Source organism: Typopeltis vanoorti, chromosome 2, assembly GCF_054136105.1.
Source record: "Typopeltis vanoorti isolate ZY-2024b chromosome 2, IOZ_Tvanoo_1.0, whole genome shotgun sequence".
Lineage (NCBI taxonomy): Eukaryota > Metazoa > Arthropoda > Arachnida > Uropygi > Thelyphonidae > Typopeltis > Typopeltis vanoorti.
The window spans coordinates 146,554,969-146,580,017 of record NC_143550.1 but is presented as its reverse complement, the minus strand read 5'-3'; the positions used below and the strand labels follow the sequence as shown (position 1 = coordinate 146,580,017).

The following is a 25,049-nucleotide window of genomic DNA, read 5'->3' as shown; positions in this document are numbered from 1 at the left end:
GTCAAGACTTGGTTATCAGATCTTATATTTCTCTCTTTTAAGGCACTATTTACTGTATCAGTCCATCTACATCTTGGTCTTTTTCCTGCCAACCTTGCTAAGAACACTTGTTTTGTTAATCTTTTCTCTTCCATTCTATTTAAGTGACCATACCACCTGAGATTAACTCTACTAACATTTTCTGAATGCTAACAATAGCAAGTTCTTTCCTAATATCCTCATTTTTAATTTAATACTGCCATTGATGCCATCTGCTCACTCCACTAATCTTTCTCAGAACTCTATATAATGTCTTTGAAAAAGTGTTTTATTTCTAATCTAGTTATCAGATCCATAAGTTAAAATTGGTTTGAACACTGTTTTCTATATAGTAAATTTAGTGTTTTGACTAATTTCTTTCTTATTCCATATAAATTTATTCAGCTGACTGCCCACTATACCTGCTTCACTAATTCTGCTGTCTATTTCCATATTTAATTTACCATCTTCACTAAATATTGTGTCTAATAGCTGGAATGTTTTACTTGTTCTATGTGTTGTTCACCATTCAGGATACAGTTCAGGTTTTCACTGTTTCTGCCTATTTTCATTGTCTTTGTCTTGTTACTGCTGACTTTCATACCAAATTTATTACAACAGTTATTCAATTTAGTCAGGAAATCTTGCAGACTTGTACTGGATTTATTTCGAAGTTTAACATCATCTGCATAAAGCAAAGAGCTGACATTAACATCTCCAATTTTGATATCAGGCTTAATGCCACTTTCCTTCATAATATGATCCATATAGATAATGAATAACAAGGAATAATGTACATCCTTGTCTGACACCAGATTTAATATGAAACTATCTTCTTGTACTTCAGTTCTAACTGCTGACTTACAACTCAAATAAAGTGTTGGTGGATAGGGAGATGAAGTTTAGGGAGCACATTGCGAAAGTAGCTAAATCAGCTCATCAACTCACTTGGTTGTTGAAAAATACCTTGACGAGCAGAGAAAAACAAGTTATTGTACCTCTGTACCGAGCCCTGATAAGACCTCATCTCGACTACTGTGCCCAGATTTGGTCACCTCGGTTCCTTCTTGATGGGGAGGAGGTTGAGAGGATCCAGAGGCCAGTGACTAAGATGATAGCAGGTCTATGGAATGAACCATATGAGAACAGGTTGAAGATTTGTGGGTTGCAGAAACTAGTTGATAGGCGAAAAAGGGGAGATATGATTGAGACATTCAAATTGCTAAAAGGATTCTATAGGATTAATTCAGATGATATTTTTGAGATCAGGACTGGTGGTGGGAGAACTAGGGGACACCCATGGAAGCTGGGCAAGAGCGTGGTTAGCAGGGGTGTTAGAGCTGGGTTCTTTACTTTTAGAGTGGTAAATGAGTGGAATAAGCTGCCAGAGTCTGTTGTGGGTGCTATGACAGTGAGCGAGTTCAAGGCAAGGTATGATAGATACTGTGAGAATGTTGAACAGCTGTGTGAACATGATGTTTAGGGCCTCCCTCGATGAGTCTAAGGACTCCTGGAGTAGCCCGTGGTAATAATAATAATAATAATAAAGACTAAGTATTGCTTGATATAATGCCCCCATTGACACCATATAACTGTAGCATTTTGAATAACTTCTCTCTTGGCACCTTGTCATGTGCTTTTTCCAGATCGACAAAACTTAAATACAGATCTTTATTATATTCCCATGATTTCTGAACTATCTGTCATAAAATGAAAATCTGATCCTGACAGCCTCTATTTGGCCTGAATGCAGCTTGTTCTTCACCGGGCTTCCTTTCCACAATTATTCATAGCTGTTTCTCAAGTATACTTGCATAAATTTTACCAGGTACAAAATAGAAATACCTCTGTAATTCTCATATTCAGTTTTATTTCCCCTTTTTATAGATGAGTATTATGAGAGTCTCTGTTCCAGTCATCCAGAATTCGGCATTCTGACTATGGCCTTCTGAATTATGCAATGCAGCTACTATGAATCTTCCATATTTGAGCATTTCTTGTAGAATATCATCTACTCCAGCTGCCTTTCCACATTTTACGTTTTTGATTACTTTTTCTATTTCAAGTATGGATATGTGTATCCTGACTGCATTCCTGTTGGGAGTGTTCTACCACCATGTTGACACTGCTTATTTCATTTAGCAGTCTTTCAAAGTAATAACTCGAAATGTCTAGAATATCTTTTAGTTTTCAGCTTACAAGATGAAGATCTTGAAGTATGAGATGTTTGAGCACTGCAAGGCCTGTCATATGAGTTGAACAAGTGGAGTGCTATCATCAGCAAAACTATGAATAGAGTTTGCAGTGGATGACATCAGGTCATTTATATATGAATCAGGAAGAAGGTGGGTGAAATGACACAGCCCTGTGGGACACTGCATTGACAGGAAACTTTGAGGAGAGAACACCATCGACCATTTACCTGAGAGAATGTTGATCCATTTGCACAAAGACAAAGGCAATCCAGATGATGGTAACTCTTGCTGTTGCTCTTGGAGATATCAAGAGCAACAGCAAGGGTTAAATGCTCAGATTATGTTCTGTGGTGGTACAGGAAGCTGTTAGGAAACTAACCAATGATAAGAATAGGCAACAGAAAGACAGTTCTGTTGCCTAAATTGTGGTGGTTATTTGGAAATGTCCATTTTTTTCAATCCAGCATTTGCAGTATGTGTATTATGTTGATATTCAACTAGGTCATTTCCAAAGTTATAAGGATTAGACTGACTAATATAACTTCACTGTAGGAACTGACTGCCAGTTTGGAAGGAATACCCCAAAATACCAGTACCAGGTTCACCACTTAATGGAAAAGTTACCCAAGAAATTATCATCTGTAACTGTAATCAAATGTGTGATAAAGTGAATTCAGATTTGTTCAATTCAAGAGGTCCATATATATTTTTTGCAACATAGTGTATATATATGTTAATAAATGCTATTCCTCTTTATTATAACAAAGGGGAAAAAAAAATCTGAGATTTATGGTATATTTTCAGCATTGATTTACAGCTTTGTGAGTTAATATTTTTCTTTTTAACAGATTGAAGAAAGGCTTTCTCAATATCTCGAAGGCTACGATATTGTGTTAATTGACGATCAGACAATGAATGTCATTAATGGGTTATTACAGCATATAGTTGAAAAATAGAAATTTTCTTGTAGGTATTCATGCGGTAAAACAACCGACATTGTGTAATACTTTGAAGGTAACCATTTCCTAAAAGGATGCCATTTTCTCTGAATGTTTGTATATAGGCCTTTTTACAGAAGACAGTTACTTTTTAATTATTTTTTTAACTTGGATGGTTAATAGCAAATTTCTAGTATATGTAATAGAATATTTTTGAAATTAGACCTAATTGTTAGTGGGTTTAATATATATATATATACATGACAAATACTGTAGTTTGTGAAATCATACCTGCAAAGAAAAAGAAAAAAAAAAAGTGAATGCAGGGGTGATGGATATATGCTTTTGTATATGTATATGCATACTAATTTGTTTCTCCTCCATGGAGTCCTATGATTCAAAGCAAGAAACCCCACACTGACTCATATGCCAACACACACACAATATAATATAAGTATTTTTATAGCTTTGTCAAAGAATAAATGATATTTTTCTCCCATATAATATTATATAGCCAAAGTTAATGTAATAAAAATGGTCAGTAGAATGAGCAGTTTCTCTCTTGAATCTCACCAAGAATGTGAGGAACTTTTATATGGGTGTATGGTGATTTAGCCAATTTAATACAGAGGTAGCAGAGATTTTACTCTTGTAAAACAGAAAACTAACTGGAGAACACATGCAATTAACAGATAATATATGACCTTAGTGCCTCAGCCTTAATTTCAAAGCAAACCTCAATTCATTCGTTGAATGCATTTTAAATAATGAAACTAATGGTATTTATTCATTTCTGGTGACTATCTTTCACTAAAATAAACTTAACATAATCACAATATGAATAGTGATTACATACTTCACACAGCATTAATTCAGTTAGATAGCTGATCATAATGTTAAAAAAAAATTCATGATATAAAAATTGTGGACTTCATTAACAGTGTGGCTAATGGTTATTTTTGGTAGAAATTTCTCTTTCTTTGCATAGAAAAATATATGTACATAACATTATTTCTTTACAACTTAGAATAATATATTCATTAAATTTAATGTGACAATTTTAAAAGAAATAAATTTCAGGAAAAAAAAAAAAAAAGAACCTGGCTGGTTTAAATAAATGCTGTGGTAAGAAAGCATAACTATACAGCATTGCTGCATATTTATTTTTTTTTAAATTTGCAACAGTGTTTAATATCTTTCATAGCTGTGATAATTGTCTTTTATATAACACAGAAAGAAAAAAAGTTTAATGAACATTAAAAATCTCTTAACTAACTAAAATAATAGTAAAGAGATGTAGTTAGCATATCTGAAAATACTGTTAGAATTTAGAAGCAAAAAAAAAAAAAAAAAAAAACTTAAATATTCTGTCATTGTTCCTATGATTTTAATGTTTTCAATTTATTAATATAACCAAATATGCAATTATGGTATATTTTCTGAAACCAATAACACGTTAAAGTATACCACTAACTTTTCTTGCATTATTATTGAGTATGATGCTTCTCTCTATACCACTTTTGTTCAAGTGATATGCATTATGTTAAAATGAGTATCATTGCATTAAGGTTTTTTAAATTGTTGCAAAAATTTTTATATAAATATCTGATGAGTTAAATAATAGTTCCTATATAATATTTGGTAGTGTGCTTTTGAACAAGTTATTGTATATATTTACCCGTTTGCTGTGATAATTTCAAAAGGATTATTGTTCTAAGATTTAATGTAATTTTCATGTATTTTGTGTTCTTATAATTTATTTATTTCAATAATTTATTTTATGTTTGATGTAGTCTTTCTTCTAGAATGGATAACTAAGGTGTCCAAAATCTGCAAATGTAATATTTACTACTGTGATAATGATTCACTGAGATTTGTACTTAGTGTTATTTTATAGTTGACCCCAATTCTTTGTTGGTCATAGTGCTCATTTGCTATTCATTTATTTATTTTTTGCCTTGATTCATTCATTACAACATTGTGTACATTTTCATTAGTGCTGGAAACAGAATTCATAACATCTTTGTATATTGTTTTTGTGAATTCATGAATGCCTTTTTATTTTCAACTTCCTCTACGTTTCTGTAGAGAAAGTTTAAAATAGTTTATATATATATATATATAAAAATAAATAATGAAATTACAAAATTAAATATCATTGCTATGATCTCATTTGATTCTGTAAAATACAGATATGCTAGAATACGTTTTTAGTATGATGTGCTTCTATTTGTATTGAAAGACTGCAAACATTTTAGTTGCATTAAAAGATACCTTATAGTTTTATATAGTGCTGTGAAAATTATTCCACTGCAATACTTTGGAATGTTTTTTTCTCAAAAAACCATATTAATAGTTATCTTTATAGCTGTGTGTGTGTGTGTGTGTAACATTTACTGAATTCTGGTGTCTATTATATTCTCTTAATTTTTGTTAAATTTGATTTTATGCAGAAAATCATTATGCATTTTATGCATTATTAAATATAGTTCTCTTGCTACATATGGTAGATTAAATTTACCTGAAAAAAAAAATTGCTTAAATATTGTAACAGCTTGATACAAAACTGATTTTTGTGTGTGTGTGTAAATTTTATGAAAACATGTTATAATGTAACATAAATATTTAAAGTTTTAGTTAAACTTAATATTTCAACTATTTTTGTGCAGTATTTTAAAATCTCTTGTAGATATTTTCCTAGAGTTGTTTTTCAATACATAATGTTTCTATTGTAGAATAAAGTGTTTTTCTTTAATAAAAAGAAATGTTACAAAAAGTTTTAGGCATTTATTAACTGAGTTCTGTATATTTATAAACAGTTTAAATTGGAGGATTCCATATGAGATTTGTAAAGGTGACAGTCATCATACTTGTTTGTTTAATCAAGACCTGGCATTCAAAATTAACTCTCTTTCTTGCATTGTAGTTTAATCAGAAAATTACAATTTATGCTATGCTGAACAAGTACTGAGCTCAAGAGAGCTAAATATTCTTGCAATCCAATATTTCAACAATGTTTAATCTCAAATTTTGAACTTACTCAAAATTAGATATTTGAAGAATGTGATTGTCTGAGATTGCCAGTTAGTGAATAAGCAAATAATGAAGGCAAATACTGAAAAACATTCACAAGAACCTAAAACTTTAAATCATATTCATCTTCAGTGAAATGACAGTTATTGAATATTTGATATCTCGTTCTCCTGCTGGGGTGCTGTGTTTATCACAAACCTACCTTCACTGCCTGTTACATACAGCAAGATTCTACACATCAGTCATCTAAAAAGAGGGAAGGGGTGGCATCATCTAAACCTTGCTGAAAAGAGCTCGTATTATTTTCTCCAGTCCTCATCTCAAACCAGAACTGGAGAATATCTAACATTATGCAGTAGAATAGCTTCTTTCCACAGAAGATTCAGTACATTTAACTTATAAGCCCGTCCCCCAAGAATCCTAAACCCATAAAGAGTTCTAGTTCCTTATGTTACTTGAATCTCCTAATCAGTTTCTAAGATCCTCAAGAAATAGTGTCCCAAGTCTTTGTACAGTTTTAAATACATCTTCAATGAGTTTCATGCCAAATATAGTAAACTATAAAAGTATCTGCGACTGCTAGCATAAGCTAAAGTACGTAGTACAAACTAGGGCAACTGCCACGAGTTGCCCTAGTTTATACTACGTACTTTAGTTTACGCTAGTGGTCGCCGATACTTTTATAGTTGACTATATTCGGCATGAAACTCATTGATTCCAATCTTTGAGTTTCTTATCCGGTTTTGAAACAATGTGGGATTTAATATCTCCTTAATTTAAATAATTTAGTTTAAATTATTTAAATAAGTCTAAGCAAACAAAGTTTGCGCCTGAAGTATCTTCAGGACTGAGGCAACTTGTAGTAAAGGTGGAACAAACTCTCGTCACTCCTTGTCTCGGTATGAAATATCTCCCATAATGCAAAGCACATCTCCTTGCGGTTTAATGCTATGGTAAGGGCCACTACCCAAACTGGTTTCGACCTTTATTGAGGTCTCGTCGGTGGGAGTCAGACCCAGAAGTGGTCTGACTCCCACTGATGAGATTTAACATTAACCATCTTTCTGTACTTCAATTCTAACTGCTGATTTACAACTCAAAGTGTTGCTTGATATAATGCTCCATTTATTTATGCTTATGGCTACATGAAACTGGTAAGCAAAGAGTACAATCACAATTTCCAGCAACAAATGATGAAAATCTTAACATATAAAAGTTTTTTACATAAAAGGCACAACTTGCTTTCTAAGTTTTTTTTTTTTTTTTTAAATAAAGCAAAAGTAACTTGTTATAATCAAGCCAAGGGCAATTATCATCCTGTAACAAGTATGACAAGGCTGCATGTTCTCACAACACTTCATAACATAAATGTAGCTGTATCCTAGGTTTAATGAGCAGTTGTGTCTTGTGTGAGAAAACTTGATCCATTAGAGGGGGCCTATTTCACATTACATCATCTTCTAACATGAGGAGTTCTGTTGATACCATGACGAGGACTATGAGAGTGACTACGAGAACGTCTTCACAGTGAGATGGGACCATGATCTGTTTCCTCCATAACCACTGCCACGTCAACTACAGGTCAAAGCCTCATCTGGCACTTTGTGGATGTCCTGTAGGCCACCACTGTGAAATTGGTGCCTTGGGCAGTCATACACAATATGAGTAATCATCTGAGCCACCGGAGAACAATCACAATAAGGATGATCTGACAGCCTCCATTTATGTAGAAGGTAGCCACATCTGCCCTGACTAGTTCTGCTCCTGTTTATTGATGACGGAATCTTCCTAGGAAGATCAAAACTAGGCTGCAGAGCACAGGGATCTTCTACCAGGAAGCCTTTTGTTGGTAGATTGTTGGACCAGTGTTCTCTCCATATGTCAGATATTGATGGCAGCCCAGCTGAAGAGAGTTCGTCCATGGACCAGAGAGGCTTTCTAGATTTGAGGTGTAGACTAGGTGGGTTTATGAGAGTCTGATGTAGGGGCAGGAGTGGGTTGCTCACTACTTTATTATATTCCTTAATCGAGGCTTGTCTTCTCCGTATGTGTGGTGGAGCAATGTTAAATAGAACAGGCAGCCAGGAGAGAGGGGGTGCTTCTCACTGTCCCACTAATTGTGCGCACGGTAGAGTTTAGCTGGGTGTCTATAACGTTAGTGTGTGTACTTCTTTCCCAGAAGGGGCACAATATTCTGCTGCAGAGAATGTGAGGGCTAGTGCAGACGACCTTAGGACTTCTGCACCACAACCCCAGGTTGTTCCAGCAAGCCTTGAAATGATATTGTTTCCGGTTTTAATTTTATTGGAGAGGTTGATGATGTGCCTTTTATAGGTTAGGCTTCTGTTCAGGCTCACCCCAAGGTATTTTGGGTGAGGCTCGTGTTCTACCATTTTTCCACAGAAAGAAAGGTTGAGTTGTCGATTTGTCTCTGCATTGTACAGGTGGAATACTGAGAACACTGTTTTTGTTGGATTTGGCTTCAAGTACCACTGCTTAAAGTACTCTTTCAGGGTGTTCAGGTCTGTATTCTAGGTTGGTAAAGGAGGTGGATTGATGTAAGATCACTAGGTGATCGCCATACATATACTTGCTTGATCTGGTATGAGGTAGATCATACACGTAGATGTTAAAAAGTATAGGGGATGACACAGAGCCCTGAGGAAGACCGTTTTGAAGGAATCTGGGCTTGCTCTTTTTTCTGCCAATATGGACCTGGATCTTTCTGTTGGAGAGAATAGAATGAAAAAGTTGGAAAGTTTTTTTACACTTTATAATATTTCCTAGTTTTAGGAGGAGGCCCCCTGATCCAGACAGTGTCATAAGCAGATGTTAGGTCAATGAAAGTGGCTCCAGATTTAAGTTTCTTCTGGAAGCCTGCTTCAGTTTGAGTTGTCAGGGCCAGGACTGGTCACAGCAACTTCTTCCTGGCCTGAAGCCAGTTTGTTCAGTCGGGAATGCTCTTTTGAGGAGATAGGTTGCAGGTTTTTCACATCATTTGGATCTTTCTCTGGTTTGGGCACAGCAATTATTTTGGCTTCCCGTCACAGCTTTGGTAGTTTACCAGTCATGATTTCTGAGAAAAGGGCAGCCAGCCATGTTGACCAAGATGTTTTAGGAACTCAGGTAGTATACCATCCACTCCTGCAGCTTTGCCATTCTTGGTAAGTTTTAAGGCTAATTTGTACCTCTCCCCAAGATACTGGATGTACGAGTTCAGGAAGCTTGCGTTCCATCTTCAGGATTTGTCTGGTGGTGTACAGCAATTTTCCTGGTAGAGCTGGGATGAATCTTGGAGGTTTTCAATAAATGGTTAGCCATTTGATCAGGAGTTATCTCTGTTGTTTTGTGTGTTGTTGGCTCTGCTCCACCTAATTTTCTCAGAAGTGACCAGCTTCTCTGACTAGATGTGATGAAATCAAGTTCATTGATGGTTGAGATCCATCTTTCCTTTCTGTTTTTATCCAGGGTTGATATGAGATCCTTAGCAATAGTTGGATCTTCAGTTTCCTCATATTTGGTAGGAGTTCCTCACTTTCTCTACTTCAACATGGGATATATTGTTTTGTGTAACCTGTAGGGATAGAGGCTTTTGCTGCAGATTTGAGTAGTTTAACAAATCTAGGATAGTAATTAGGAGTGGGTGGAATTGCTCTAACGGTTTGCTCGATTTGTTTCTAAAATGCAGTCCAGTTGGACCTGCAGAGATTCCATCTAACGATTGGTGTTCTGCTGATGACTGGGATTGATGTTCCTATCTCTGTTAATGTAGGATGATGTTGACTATTAGGGAATCTGTTAAGGATGGTTCTGGTTGATGGTAGAGGGTGGTCTTCGGAGTCTTTAGTGACTCTGCACAGATCTGGGGTGTAGGTTCTGTTCCATCTGGCTGAGTGAAGAGTGCCATCCTGCTTGGCATCATAATTCAAATACAAGTTATATGTATCCATCCAGTTAGCTAGATTATTACCATCCCAGTTGTTAGAGGAATAGCCCCACATGGTGTGATGGGAATTGAAGTCACCAACATATATAGCAAGGTGAGGAGGAGGAGGTCAGGCCAGGATTGCGATGGAGGTCTGTAGACATTGTATATGGTGATATTTTGAACTTTAATACCTATGGAGTATTCTCTATCAGGAACACTTTGGGTTATATCCTTGAGATCAGGCCGGATATAGGTTGCTATGCCATGCTTGAGGTGGCAGTTATAAGACACTAGAATGAGTCCTGGGATCTTTAGTCTATTGAGGGCTGTGTCAGGCACATGGGTTTCCTGGAGAGCCAAGACATCAATTTCTTTATCTTTGGCTATTTTGCCGATGGCTTTGAATTTAGATAGCCCTTCTATATTTAGGAAACATATCTAGAGGTAGTGTTGATTAGGGGACTGTAACATTTTTCGAAGCTTGCCCTCTACCTAAACAAGCAATGCGATCCTTGTTATTCCGGGTGACGATCGAGCTGGCATGGAACTATTTATGTTTTATATTCATCATAATTGTGAGTAGTCCAGGAGGCTTGGAAACCTTTGGATGCCTTGTTTGAGACATTAGCTTCATGTTGACTGTGATTCATCTCTGCGGCTTCTTTTGTCTGAAGCACCAACGATGTACCACAAGGCAACACTACTAGTGTGTGGGGGGGGGGGGACAGGAAGTCTATCTCAATCCCCCCTCCCCATTGACACCATATAACTGTAGGGTATTTATTACCTTCTCCCTTGGCACCTTGTCATATGCCTTTTCCAAATGGACAAAACTTAAATACAGCTCTTTGTTATAGTCCCATGATTTCTCAAATATTTGTCATAAAGTGAAGATCTGATCCTGATCGCCTCTATTTGGCCTGAATCCAGCTTGTTCTTCACCACGCTTTTCTTCCACAATCCTCAACCGTTTCTCAAGTATACTCGCATTAATCTTACCCAGAACACTCAATTCTCACATTCAGTTTTATTTCCCTTTTTATATATGGGAAAGACTTTTATATCCCAGGACTCATTCAGCATTTTTGGTCTAATATCATCTATTCCTGAGTGCCTGTTCAGTGTTTTTTACCACAGTGGTATCACTCCTTGTTTCATTTAGCAATTTTTCGAAGTAATTACTCCATACCTCAAGGATATCTTTTTCTCCAGTTTTCATGTCACTTTTATCATCTCTAATTCCTTTTACAACACTCTTTCCTCCATTTCTGAGCTTCTTCAACAACCTCCGGAATATCTCGCCACCTTCTTGATATTTATTTTCTATGTTCTTGCCAAAGTCCTCTCACGATTTTTGTTTACCTAGTTTTACACAGAGTTTAGCTTTCTTACATTTGTCTCTGTATTCTCTAAGAGCACAAGCTGACTTATTTGCTAGGAACTTTTGATATGCTTTCTTCTTTTCCTTCACTGCCTCTTTAACTTCCTGTGTCCACCATGGAGTTCTGATTTTTCTATCTGTGCAGACAACCTCATCACATGCCTCTCTGGCTGAATCAATCACAGTTTTCTTCAAGGCTTGCCACTGAATCTCCAAGGTTTGATTCCTGTTCTAAAACTCTTTCATTTTTTCTTCAATAACCTTGCAGTTCACATCTGAGAGCTGCTCAACTTTTATTTGCTTTAAAACTTTCTTACATGTTATTCTTTTCAATGTGAAATTCAATTTTATCCTGCTCAAGACTAAATAGTGATCGCTTCGAATTTCAAATCCTTTGTACACTCTGGTGTGCTGCACCAAGGAGAAAACATCACTATCGACAATAACATAGTCAGTGAGACTTTTCTTATTCCTAGCCTCTTCTCTCCATGTGAATTTGTGCACATTTTTATGTTGGAACATGGTGTTAGTAATAACCAGTTCATGTCCTGAGCAGAAATCCAACAGATATTTGCCATTGTTATTAGCTTTGCTCTTTTCTCCAAATTTTCCCAAAACATTTTTGTATGTCTCACAATCATTTCCTACTCTGCTATTTAGATCCCCAACCAGGACCAACTTTTCATTTTTCATTGTGTCAGTTGCTTTCTCTAAAGCCTCAAAAAATTCCTCCAGTTCTAATTTAGTAGAACCTTCTGTGGGACCATACGCACAAATAGGTCTCATTGTCCAGCTCCCCATTCTGATATCTGCCCACATTACTCTACTTGAGACTGCCTGCCATTCAAGAAGATTAGCCTCGTGTTTAGTGTTAATGGCGACTCCCTCTTTTCCCTGATTGTCATTGCCTAAATATAACCTTTTGTGTTTATTGCTCAGAAAGATCTCACCAGTTTTTGTCTTTATTGTTTCAGTCACCCCCATTATGTCGATCTGGTACTTATCTAATTCCTCAGCTAGCTCCATTTCTTTGCCATTCAGGCTTCTTATGTTGATAGTACTGATCTTTAACTCTGGTGATGTTGAATTGAGGTGTGTTTTAGGGTTTGTTCCAATAGCTGACTTTTTGCTGTTTGTCCTGGTTTCCTGGCGAAAACAACGGGGGCCTTCTTTAACCGGGTGCCGTTCCAACCAGCATGGAATTCTGTCATGTTGTACCATCATTATGTATTTTGGTTTAAGCCAATTTGGTCATCCTAATCCCAAATTGCCAGCCCATCCTCGTTCATTCAGTATCCAGGTAGATACCTAAGAGGGTGCACTACGAGAAGGTGAGGATTGGATGTTAGGTCAGAAGCCTGGTTGGTTCTCTGCATTCCTTTAAAGGCTATGTGGAGGTCTCTCAGTTATACAGCTTTGACCCTTAAGCACCCCATCCTATTGGTTTATTTCTGTTAATTGTCACTTATAAAAGATAAGCAAATTACTGAAACAAATGTTACTTAACAAATCCATGCTACTTTCAGAGATAATATTACCCCACTCTTTTCTGAAGTTTAATTATGAAACTGTCATATCTGTGTTGGACAGAATATTCACATAAAGTTGGGACGCTTAAAGGATCTAATTCAATACAATCTCCCAGATATTCAGGTTTTTCTGAAACAGTGCAATACCTAGAGCACTATTAATCTTTATACCATGTATTCATAACATTGAAATTGGACAGGATAAGGTACGTAACTGCACATAGAAGGGTAGAAGTTGCACTCATAAACAGAAAAATCAAACGGTGTGATAAATAGAGGTAAATTTTGCTGTGAGAAAATACTGGTTGGAAGAATTGTGTGGCTCTGGAAGCAGGAATGTCACAACATCGGTGGTGTAGTTATACTGAAAGTCCATTTTGAGACAAGAAGTTAAAACTGTATTAAATGAAATATTTTGATTTAATGTTTTATACAAGTATTTTTATATTCTGTTCTGTACTTTGACTTTTCAAAGTTGGGTGTGAATATTTGGTGGTTTTTTACAGGTGGCGTGAACTGTAGTTTAGGTTGAGTGGGAAGCAGAGTTTTTATCTCATGCCACTTGTTCCAAAATCAGTTTGAGCAATGTATCATGTATTATGGAAGTTATGTCAAACTTTGAGAATAAACTTGCACTGCATAAAAACTTTAGTTTTCAAGTGGTGTTTGTTTGTAACATGTATACATCTTAAGTTATTGATGTTTAAAACCGCACAACTTTTGGGACACCCTGTATAATCTAGTACTTATGTAGTGTTTTTTCCTGACAACAAACTTCATCTTGATTACCTTCCTAAAGGATATATGATGTCCATCCACCTCCTCCTCCCAGATATCTACCAACTGTGATTGTCATCTCTGTAATTTTTGACAAACAGGATGTTCTGTTAAGAAAAGACTAGAGGAACACCATTCTTATACCATCTCTGTCTGAGGAATCTGGTTTTAACACAGCATGGAATTGACACTGACCACAGAATCTTCTGGTCTAAAATTTATCTACTTCACCATTGCATTTTAAATTTGAGTGTTCAAGCAGTGTTATATCACCTAAATTTTAACTGAAATAACCATTTCTTACCTAAACCTTGCTACCTAAACTACTACGAAGGTGTGCAGTAGTTATCACATCTGCTATCTACTTTACTGTAGTGCACTAGTGCATGGCTTCTATCATTTAAAATCCATGGTTGTTCTACTTTTTGGAATTATTTCACTGAAGATCTGTTGAATTCTGTTATCTGATCAAGATCCAACAGATCTATCAAATATTTGATTTAATCAAGTTTTAACTTGTCTCAAAATGGACTTTCAGTACGACTACACCTCTGATTTTGTGACATTCTTGCTTCCAGAGCCTTGCCTTGTTAGCCATTTTGCTGAGCTAATGGAGGTAACATAATTAATCAGTACACTTTACTCACTAATTATACCTCTACAATATCTAAAACATCATGACCCATTAGAAAATTAAATCTGATTAAATGAAACTCAGTATAAATTATTTCGTGACACCTCTAAGGAGTCAGAAGATTCATCGAGTGAGGGCACCTGCTCTACAAATGTCTCCCCCATTAGAATTACATGTGTCCTGAAGGCCGATTTTTCTGTATGCAGGATGAACAATTTTGAGTTTTCAGGAGGAAAAAACCCTGCTACCTCCGCATGAGTTCGGCTAACTCACCTTCAATTGAAAAAACCCATATAAAGGTTCCTCTCATCACAAGGAGAATTAAACTTAGTCCTTTTCCAATCGAAGGGTGCAACATACCATTTTTCTTCCAATTGTGCTATGGAGCACTTAAAGCTAATGCTCTACCAGTGAACTACATCCCCACTGCATGATACAGTACAAGTTTTAATTTGGAAACAAGATTATTAAACAGATATGAAATGTGAATCAAATGATTTAATGAAATACATTAGTATAGATAGGAAGAATACACCCTTATCAGTGTAGTATAAATGGGTATAAATATCTCCATATATTTAAACTTAAATTTGCTGTGTTTACAATATAACAATAGTACTGCTCTCAAAGCAGCAAAATTTAGAATTTTAATGAGATTGTACTAACCATAAAAGTTTGGAAATTGAAGGCTTCCTAGATTACTTTTTCAGTTAACTGATTCATCATGAATCTTTGTTCCAAGAGGAACAAGAACATCTTGAACAAAGTTCTTATGCAAATCACATATGTGAGAGGTCACTGAACCTATAAGCACATCCTTGCAGTATATTGGTGAAGATTGAGAAAGAAGTTTAAAATTTTTCTTGAATGGTTGCATGAGGAAGGCTGTTCCAGATGACAGTAGATGGAAGGAGAGGTTCTCTGTGTTTGCAGATTCACTGAAAAAGTGATGTTGGGCAGCTGCTGCTGTTTTAACATTACCAACCAATGGCGGCTCTTGGCTTGAAATCGTGGGGTTGCTGCAACTTTCAAAATATACATGCACACTGTAAGTACAGTGTATACATGGGTGGATAAAATATCAAAATTATGTTATAATATATATTATGGTAAAATATTCAAGATTACAAATTTAAAAAAAAAATTAAACATGAAAAAATATTGTTTATTATTGATAAAATTATACAGTTTGGTATAATTCAAAATTATTTAAAAATAAAATATATTCTTGTTTTGTTTTATGAAAAACTCTTGTTTATTATCGATAAAATTATAGTTTAGTATAATTCAAAATTACTTAAAAATAAAAACCATTCCTTTAATTGTAATTAAAGGAATGGATTTACAATTTTTGGACATTACAATTAAATCCTTGTAATGTCCAAATATTTAAAGACTGAGTAAACACGATAAGTACTATGAACACTCTACTACTGTTGCAAACTGCATATAAACAACAATGGAACTGTGCAATGGACAGTGCCGCATTATGCTAATAGCTTACATCCAGTGGTAAGCTATGGAAATTTTAACCAAAGGCTCGCATCGTCGAACAAAAAAAAAAAAAAAAAAAAAAAAAAAAAAAAAAGCCATGTTACGTATTACACAAAAACTTTTATTAATATAGCTTGTGTACTCCTTAAAAGTATGAGGGGACAATCAACCTGTAAAGGCTATCATTTTTAAACAGATATTTCATGATCTAAACATGAAATATTTGCACACAATCATCTATGTTAATTTATCTTACATAAGAAAAACATTTTTTTTTAACTATCAAAATATAATAAGAATAAAATATTTTATAATCGCACTATGCAATAGTCTGCATTTTTTATAAACAAAATAAATTTGTTTTGTTTGCGCTAGAAGTTTTTATGACAATCAATAAATAATAAATATTATCTAAACACAATAATATTGAAATATGTTATATTTCTCTTTTGTTTTTATATAATCGCACTATGCAATAGTCTGCATTTTTTATAAACAAAATAAATTTGTTTTGTTTGCGCTAGAAGTTTTTATGACAATCAATAAATAATAAATATTATCTAAACACAATAATATTGAAATATGTTATATTTCTCTTTTGTTTTTATACTTCAAGTGATAATCAACGGTACCAATCATGGGACATTATTTTATAGTCCTATTTATTTATGTGATTACCAAAAGTGAATTATTCTTTGTAAAATGGTAGTGACTATAATATTTTATTTAATAAAATCACTTTGTTAGGTTACTGAGTTTGTTGCTTAATATATTTCAAAAAATTGTTTTAAAAAAAAACATAAACAAGAACAAGGGACTCGCAAATTTGAGAAAAATTATACTCTTATTTTTTGGGCTTGGGTGAGCACCTTATAGCTCACCACTGCGCGCATCTCACTATGACATGCATATGCTTACACGCGTAGCAATATGACACTGGTAAACACAGTGCTGCTTGCGTCCTTTGCCCTCCTAAGTGCTACAAGATGGATTTTTATTATTTTTTATACAAAATAAGAGGATTGTATAGGATTATTGATGATGAAATTAAATATTACAAGCAAATATAAATAAATTAATAAATATATTTATATATGAGTCTTTGGACTCCCTAGAGGTGTCACATAATAATAATAATATCGAGAAAAATGGGGGTGCTGCAGTTCTATTGTTACCAACAGAAAGTGGAGGAATGATAGTTGCCAGTTCAGTGGAGCAGTAACTATGGAGTTGCTCATAGAATGCACACATAATGAAATATTGTCTGAGATAGAGGTCACAGTGGGCTTGTAAAGAAACAGTCATCAGTGAGCTCCTCCTCTGGACAGTCATGATTTTTAGGCAGGTTTTAGGTGCACCATTCCAAACAGTTAACAGTATTTAGGAAGGATGGACAAATTTTGGATTTGTATATGGGTGAAAAAAAGCATCTTGAGTGGAAGAGAATGTCTGTTTTTTTTAAATAAATGCTGAGGAAACTTGAGGTGATGTGTTTATGCCAAGAGAGGTTTGGAGGTAAATGTCAGTCCAAGCAGAGAGAGAGTGATTGATCTGATCCTGTTTGGGATTTGTGTTACTGAAGGTAAGGGTAGGTGAGCTGAGATCCCTTTTGTGAGAGAAAAAGCAAGACTGTGTTTAATGTTCTCTGATCTTTCTCTGCCAATAATCTTTCATACATCAAATAAATTCATTATCTCTTATTCCACCACAAAGACCATTGCTCTTACTCCTTTAATTAATTTGTCCATCAATACAGCTTGTCAATAGTAGGTTTTTTATCTACATATGTTTCATTTTTCACTGCCACCTTCACGATGCGCTTCACGATATCAGGATTCCGAACAATATAATTTCATATTTGGTATAGTGATGAAAAATAGATAGTTTTTGTCAGTGTTCATCCACTAGGCTAAGCTTCATTAAGCCTACCTGCTATACCCTTGGCAAGAGGTCTCATAACATTTTGCATACTCAAACAACTCATGAACAACTTCTTTCCCCTTTGATACATTTAAATCCTATAAAGCTATTGTCAAACTTTTTGTCAGGGATTCATTTTAAAAATTTTATGGAATTTACAACCGTGTTAAAAAACTTTTTTATTATCCCGACGTTTTGATCTTCAGATCAAGATCATCATCTGGAGCGTACATAAGTATACAGAACAAGCTGAGTTACATCATTAACTGTAAGCTAGAGAAACTGATTTGATCACATGTTATTGTACTGGCGTGACCTCTGGTGAATAAAAAAAAAATAAAATAAAAAAATTAAAAATTAAATAAACATTTTTTACATCAAGCTAAATTCTATTTTTACAATGACAGGAATAAACATTCTTTTAGATGGTTTTCTTTCAGAAACAATTGGTGTCCTATTTTTGATTTACAATACTGGATTTTCTACAGTCCTGTTAATAGTTGTTCTTGGTGAGGAAGGTCGAATATATGCCTTCCATATGTTTGGGATTTTTAAACCATCGTTGTTGTTCAGATTGGGGTGGTTGCTGATAATCTCGCAGGCTTCCTTGAATTTCCGTTCGTACCATGTTCTAGTGTGATGTAGACAGCTGGTGGTTTTCCAGTCAATTCTGTGTAAGGTATTCAGAGCATGATCAGAAAGGCCAGCTTCACCATAATTATTATATTTAATGTGTCGTTTATGTTCTTTTTGTCTAATAGGAATAGTGCGTCCTGTTTCTCCTATATATGGTATGTTGCAAGTACAATAAATCCGGTATACTCCAGGGTGAGCTAGTGGAGGGAATGGGTCTTTGGATGAGTTGAGTAAGTTTTTTAATTTTGCAGGAGGTTTAAAGGTGGCTTTGAGGTTGTACTTTTGTAGTACTCTGTTTATTTTGTCTGATATTCCTTTAATGTAGGGAATGGTTATAGTTTTACTGTAGTCTGGTTTGTCTTTGTTTTTTATTGTGATTTTGTAGAGAATTTTGTTTATAGTATTATAAACAAAATTCTCTACATTTTGTTTACAACAGCAAAATTTTGGCTGTATCCGTTTTTTTGTAGGTTATTACTGATAATTTTAAACTCGTCTTTCAGTGCCTGTTCACTGGAACAAATCGTCTGAGCTCTGTTTTTTAGCGTGTTGTGACACCTAGTTTTTGTGTTGGGTGGTGGTGGTAGGAGTTTATGTGTATATATTGTCCCGTATGTGTCGGTTTTCGGTAAACAGTGAAGGAAAGATTGCCCGAGGGAAGACGTGTGACAAGTGTATCTAGAAACGGAAGTGTTTTTTCAATTTCAATTGTGAAGTGTATGCATTTGTGTTGTTTGTTTAGGTGGCTAAGGAATGTGTCTAATGTCTGGTGGCCATGGGACCAGATCGCGAAAACATCATCAACGTATCAAAGCCAGACTTTGGGTTTTAGAGGGGAGGAATCTAGGGCAAGTTGCTCAAAATGTTCCATGTAAAAGTTAGCAATAGCGGGGGATAATGGCGAGCCCATGGCTGTGCCTTCTTTTTGTAAGTAGAAGGCGTTTTGCCATACAAAATAACCCGACCGTAATACATGCGCAAAAAGCGCCGTGATATCTGGAGGGAATTTGTTTTGTAGGAGAAGGATTGTGTCATTGATTGGGACATTCATAAAGAGGGCAGAGACGTCAGAACTGACTAATAATTCATCTTTTTCTAATGTAATGTCTTTGATAATGTTTATGAAGTGTTGTGTGTTTTTGATTAGGAAGGGGAATGACCTACCAACTCCTTGAGTGTTGCCGCTAATTTTTTGGCTAAGTGATACGTCGGGCTATCAATTCCTTCAACGATAGGTCTTAGCGGGGTGTTTTCTTTATGAATTTTTGGTAGCCCGTAAATTCTAGGGGAGCGCGGGTAATGAGGGAACAGTTTTTTGATTGTATCTTCGGGCCATGTGGTAATTGATTTAAGTAGTTTCTCCGTTTTGTTTTTTGTTCTGTTAGTTGGGTTGGTTGGGTAAAAAAAATTTATTTTATTTTTTTTAAAATTTTTTTTTTTTTATTCACCAGAGGACACGCCAGTACAATAACATGTGATCAAATCATTGTTTCTCTAGCTTACAGTTAATGATGTAACTCAGCTTGTTCTGTATGCTTATGTACGCTCCAGATGATGATCTTGATGTGAAGATCGAAACGTCGGGATAATAAAAAAGTTTTTTAACACGGTTGTAAGTTCCATAAAATTTTTAAAATGAATGCTGATCACCGTGTAACCCTAAAAGAAAGGATTTTTGTCAGGGAAATTATCAGATATCAAGACATGCAATAATTTCTATAATTTCTTTAGTGTTGATTGTATTTTCTTCCAGGTAGTAGCAATGAACCAAAGCACTTCTTTCATGTTAAATTCTTTGACACATTCATGCTAGGAAGTGTTTTTCACATTTATTGTTCCCATGGAACTTTTGATTACTGTTTGTGTACCGCTTTCATGTCGGGAGGGTTCAATGACACAAAGTTTATAAGGTATGTTATTTGCAACTGCTTTGGTAGAATTTTATTTGAAGTTAGCATTTGTGATCTGTTTTAATGACAGAACAAACACTTATTTTATGTAATTGAAAATTTGGACAAATGTTAGGACAATTGTTTTTAGTTAGATACTTGCATTAGATTTGCATGCAGCATAGTTTCTGTGGTAGGACCCATGTATTTCATTAGGTAGTGCCGCTTTTATCCAAGTTGCCTATTGCACAGACTGCAAATGTCTACTGTATTCAGTGATACAATATTATTATTATTAATGGCATCTCCATGGTGTCTGGAGACTCATTGCCGGAGACCCAAACTGTCATACTCTATCATGCTTCTTCTTGAATCCATTCACCATCAGGGAACACACAACCAATTCTAGCAATCCATTCCACTCATTCATCACTCCTTGTAAAAATCTGGTCTGCACACACCCCTACCAACCACATTCTTACACAACGTCCATGGATGGCCCTTAGTTCTCTGATTATTTGTCATATATTAAAAATTTTAATTTTTGTCAATTTTATAAAACTCCTTCAAAATCTTAAAAGTTTCAATTATGTCCTTTCTTTTCTGCCTATCAACAAACTTTGTAACCCACAACCTTCAGCCTGTCCTTGCAGGGAGTATTCCACAGACCTGTAACCATCTTGGTCACTCGTCTCCGAATCCTTTCAACCACCTCCTGTTCCCCAAGAAAACCAGGTGACCAAATCTGTGCACTGTAGTCAAGATGTACCAAATTATAGCCATATAAAGAAGGATAATAACCTATTTATCTTTACTTGTTAGTGTGTTCAACATCCAATTTATTCATTGAGCTATTTTACCAACTTTTGCAATATGCTGTCTGAACTTCAACTCTTTGTCCACATTATCCCCAAGTCAATAGCCTCATCAGTTTCCCGCAAACCAATTCCATCAATACGATACACCATATGCAACCTTTACAACCCAAAGTGCATAAACTTACATTTTGCAACATTAAGTTGACAATATTATCCTTTTTCCACAATGCCAATTTATTGAAATCTTCCTGCATGAGGTCTGCATCACCTTCAACTATTGCTCTACCCACCTTTGCATCATCAGCAAACAATTGAATATCTCCACTTAAATCTTTTCCTATATATATATATTATATATATATATAATATATATATATTATAAATATATAATATATATAATATAATATAATATAATATAAAAATATATAATATATATATATTATAAATATGTCAAATTTATCCCGAACACCCTGTATATACAGTATATATATATATAATACTATCTGCTGTCTGTCCGTCAGCTACCCTCCTATCCATGCTACTAGCCTCATATTCATTCTCCTCCTCTACTTTTATGTAGTAGTATTCCATGTGGTATTCTGTCAAATGCCTTGGCAAAGTCAAGCAGTATCATGGTATAGCCATTACCTTCATTCAACTTTGCTGTCACTTTATTATAAAATATGAATAAGTTACTAAGACAGAACCAACTCTTTACAAAGTCATGCTGCCCATTATACAGTATCGTATCCCTATCCACCCGCTGTTGTATTTTACCTTTTGCCAACTTTTCCAGTACTTTGACAACCACTCCCAAAGTCTCAGCTCTGCCAGAGCTGAGACTTACGACGGTGGTCTGAAAAGTTCTTGGCCTAACAATGAAAAACGAATTTATAATTTCAAAATTATTTTTATTTTTCAACATAATCTCCCTTAAGACTAATACATGTATTCCAGTGATGCTCCAGTGCCATTTCGTGCACTTGATCACGAAATGGCACTGGAGTTGTTACACTTTTTGGATGTCCTTCACGTGGATCATTTTCAAAGTTGGTACGGCCACATTTAAACTTGGCAACACATTTCCGAATTGTCAAACATGAAGGAGAAGAGTGCCCATAAACGTTTGTGAACTGCAAATAAATTTTAAAAGTTCTCTGGTCATTTTTTTCTCTAAATCCAAAGTAATTTAATAAAAAAGGTGGCACACTGTTTGGCAGCTCCTATAGGAGGAAATGATCTTGCTAATGCTTCTGCCTGGTATCTCCACTTGGGCCTGGCTCCCACTGAAGATACCTCAATAAAGGTCGAAACTAGTCTGGATAGTGGCCCTTCCCTTAATGCATAACATTATACATATCCGCAAGGAGATGTGTTTTGCATCATGGGAGATACTGAGATACGAGTGTTGGTAGCTTGCTCCACCTTTACTAGGAGTTGCCCGGTGTTGTACCACTTTACCCAAGTCCTAAAGATACTTTCAGCCTCAAACTTTGTTTGCACACACTTGGATAAAGGATTAAACTAAATTTATTATGCAAATAAATTTCTTTTGGCGTTAAACCTTCTTTTACAAAGAATTTTATAACCGCATGATACTCAATTTTATCCATTTCAAGGGATACAGACAACACTTTTGCTTCAAACAGCTGTATAAAACAAACTACTTGATAGAATGACTTGCAATTTCACATGGATTCTTATGACAGATGTACCAACTTAGAAAAAAAAATCTTGCCAATAGTGTTGCCATCTATGGTGGTCGAGGCCAAGAACTTTTCAGACCACCCTCATAGATTGAAAAACTACATCAGAGGCAATGTCAGTTCTCTTGCACATTGACATAGTGATCAGGGTGTTGGATCTGATAATAGCATCAGAAGATGTATCCGTGACCAAGGTAGACACTGTTTCCAATTGGGGAGAGAGCGACCATGCGGTCTTGTTCTGGGAAGTTACCAAACACGTGAAGTTCTCTGTCAAGAAGGGATTTATGCTCAATTATAAGGCTGGTGATTATGAAAGACTCAGGAGTCATCTTGGATCAGTGCCATGGCTTGATAAGCTATATGGAAAGAATGTCATTACTGCATGGTCAGAGATTGCTTGAGGGATAGCAGTAACAGACTGCATACCCAAGGTCAGAAGGATAAAATAAGTTGGAATGAAGTGGATGAGTAGGGATATAAATCAAGAGCTGCAAAAACATTATGGAGAAAATATAAAGAAAAAAAAAGTGATCACCATACTCACTAGCAGTACAAAGTGCAAGCAAGAAGGGTGTCTAGTATGGTAAGAAGGCCAAATCAGACTATGAGAGAGAATTAGCCAAACAGGCTAAAGTAAACTCCAAAGATCATCGGAAGAAGACATTGAATTCTATACAGATCTGCAAAAAGCAGTACAAGAGACATCAAGTCCAGATCTCCTAATTGTAATGGAGAATTTAAAAGCAAAAGTAGGCAAAGACTGGGATACTTAGCCAAGAGTAATTGGACAGTTCGGGTATGGAGAAAGTAACGAACATGGCAAAAGACTGCTAAACGTCTACTCAAATAAAACAATAACCAACTCTCTCTCTCTCTCTCTCTCTCTCTCTCTCTCTCTCTCTTTAAATAACCAAAACCCCAAAGAAAATGGATATCACCAGATAGACAAACCAAGAATATGATCGACTATGTAGTCCTAGACCATAGTACAAAACTCTCTGATTCCAATCCTTGAGTTTCTTATTCGGTTTTAAAACAATGTGGTATCTAATATCCCCTTAATTTAATTAAGGTTTATATTGCCGAAATGAAGCCTGTTGGCTCTTTATATTTAAGTAACTTTATTCATAGGTTTACTAGTTTATGGTCCACAGTCTTCAGCAAAGGATCTGCAGTTTAGGGTACTGGATTTCCATAGTTTGTTTACAATAATATAGTCGATCATATTCTTGGTTTGTCTATCTGGTGATATCCATTTTCTTTGGGGTTTTGGTTGTTTAAAGAGAGAGAGAGTGTTGGTTATTGTTAGTGTATTATTTGAGTAGAAGTTTAGCAGTCTTTTGCCATGTTCGTTACTTTCTCCATACCCAAATTGTCCAATTACTCTTGGCTAAATATCCCAGTCTTTGTCTACTTTTGCTTTTAAATTCCCCATTACAATTAGGAGATCTTGACTTGATGTGTCTTGTACTGCTTTTTTTCAGATCTGTATAGAATTCAGTGTCTTCTTCCGATAATGTTGAAGTTGCCTTGTATACTTGAATAATAGTTAGTGATCCAACGGATGTTTTAAATCTTGTTTTTATTATCATAGGTGAGATAGGATTATAAGACAATAGAGAGTTTTTATCCTTTGGTTTTAATATAAGTGCTACTCCCTCTCTGTGTTAATTGTCATCCCTGCCTGAAGTTAAGATTTTGTACTGTCCATGGTGAAATTTTCCTTTTTCAGTCTATCTGGTTTTGCAGAGTCCAATCACTTCCCATCTATAGTTGCCTAATTATAAGTTTAGTTTGGTTAAGTTTTGTCATGGGATAGTATTCCTAATGCTCCTTCCTGGTGAAGGGTTCTTATGTTCCTTGTTCCTATGCTTATGTTTTTCCTGTCTACTAGGTGATGTTTTGTTCCAATAACATATTTTTCTCCTTCACTATATTGGTTCCCTAATAGTGGGCATGACCGTTTGACTGGATGATGGTTGAGCCAGCATGCATCTTTAGATTGGTTGGAGTTCATTCAGTTTCAATGGTTAAGTTTCGTCAAGTGTCAACCTCCACTTCTTGACCTGAATTCAGCTGCTCCTAATACGGAGTACAGACACTGTTTTCAGCTGATTCCCTGAATACATTTGCTGCTTGAGATCACCATA

At 35.4% G+C, this 25,049-nt stretch overlaps 2 protein-coding genes across 5 annotated transcripts in view; one reads left to right on the top strand and one right to left on the bottom strand.

Annotated features, from left to right (window-relative positions):
• LOC150109506 (cytosolic 5'-nucleotidase 3A-like) overlaps window positions 1-5,921 on the top strand; it is a 161,384-nt gene extending 155,463 nt beyond the window's left edge. For all 4 annotated transcript variants that reach the window (XM_090413355.1, XM_090413375.1, XM_090413364.1 and 1 more), the window contains one exon: window positions 3,062-5,921. In XM_090413355.1, the coding sequence (XP_090269481.1) occupies window positions 3,062-3,169 (108 nt within the window). In that variant the 3' untranslated portion in view covers window positions 3,170-5,921. The remainder of the gene's footprint in view (window positions 1-3,061) is intronic.
• A 9,465-nt stretch (window positions 5,922-15,386) lies between these two features.
• Window positions 15,387-25,049, bottom strand: part of LOC150109505 (BMP-binding endothelial regulator protein-like) — a 356,022-nt gene continuing 346,359 nt past the window's right edge. Inside the window, exon 15 of the mRNA XM_090408745.1 lies at window positions 15,387-15,458. The gene's annotated coding sequence lies outside the window, so the exon portion shown is untranslated. The remainder of the gene's footprint in view (window positions 15,459-25,049) is intronic.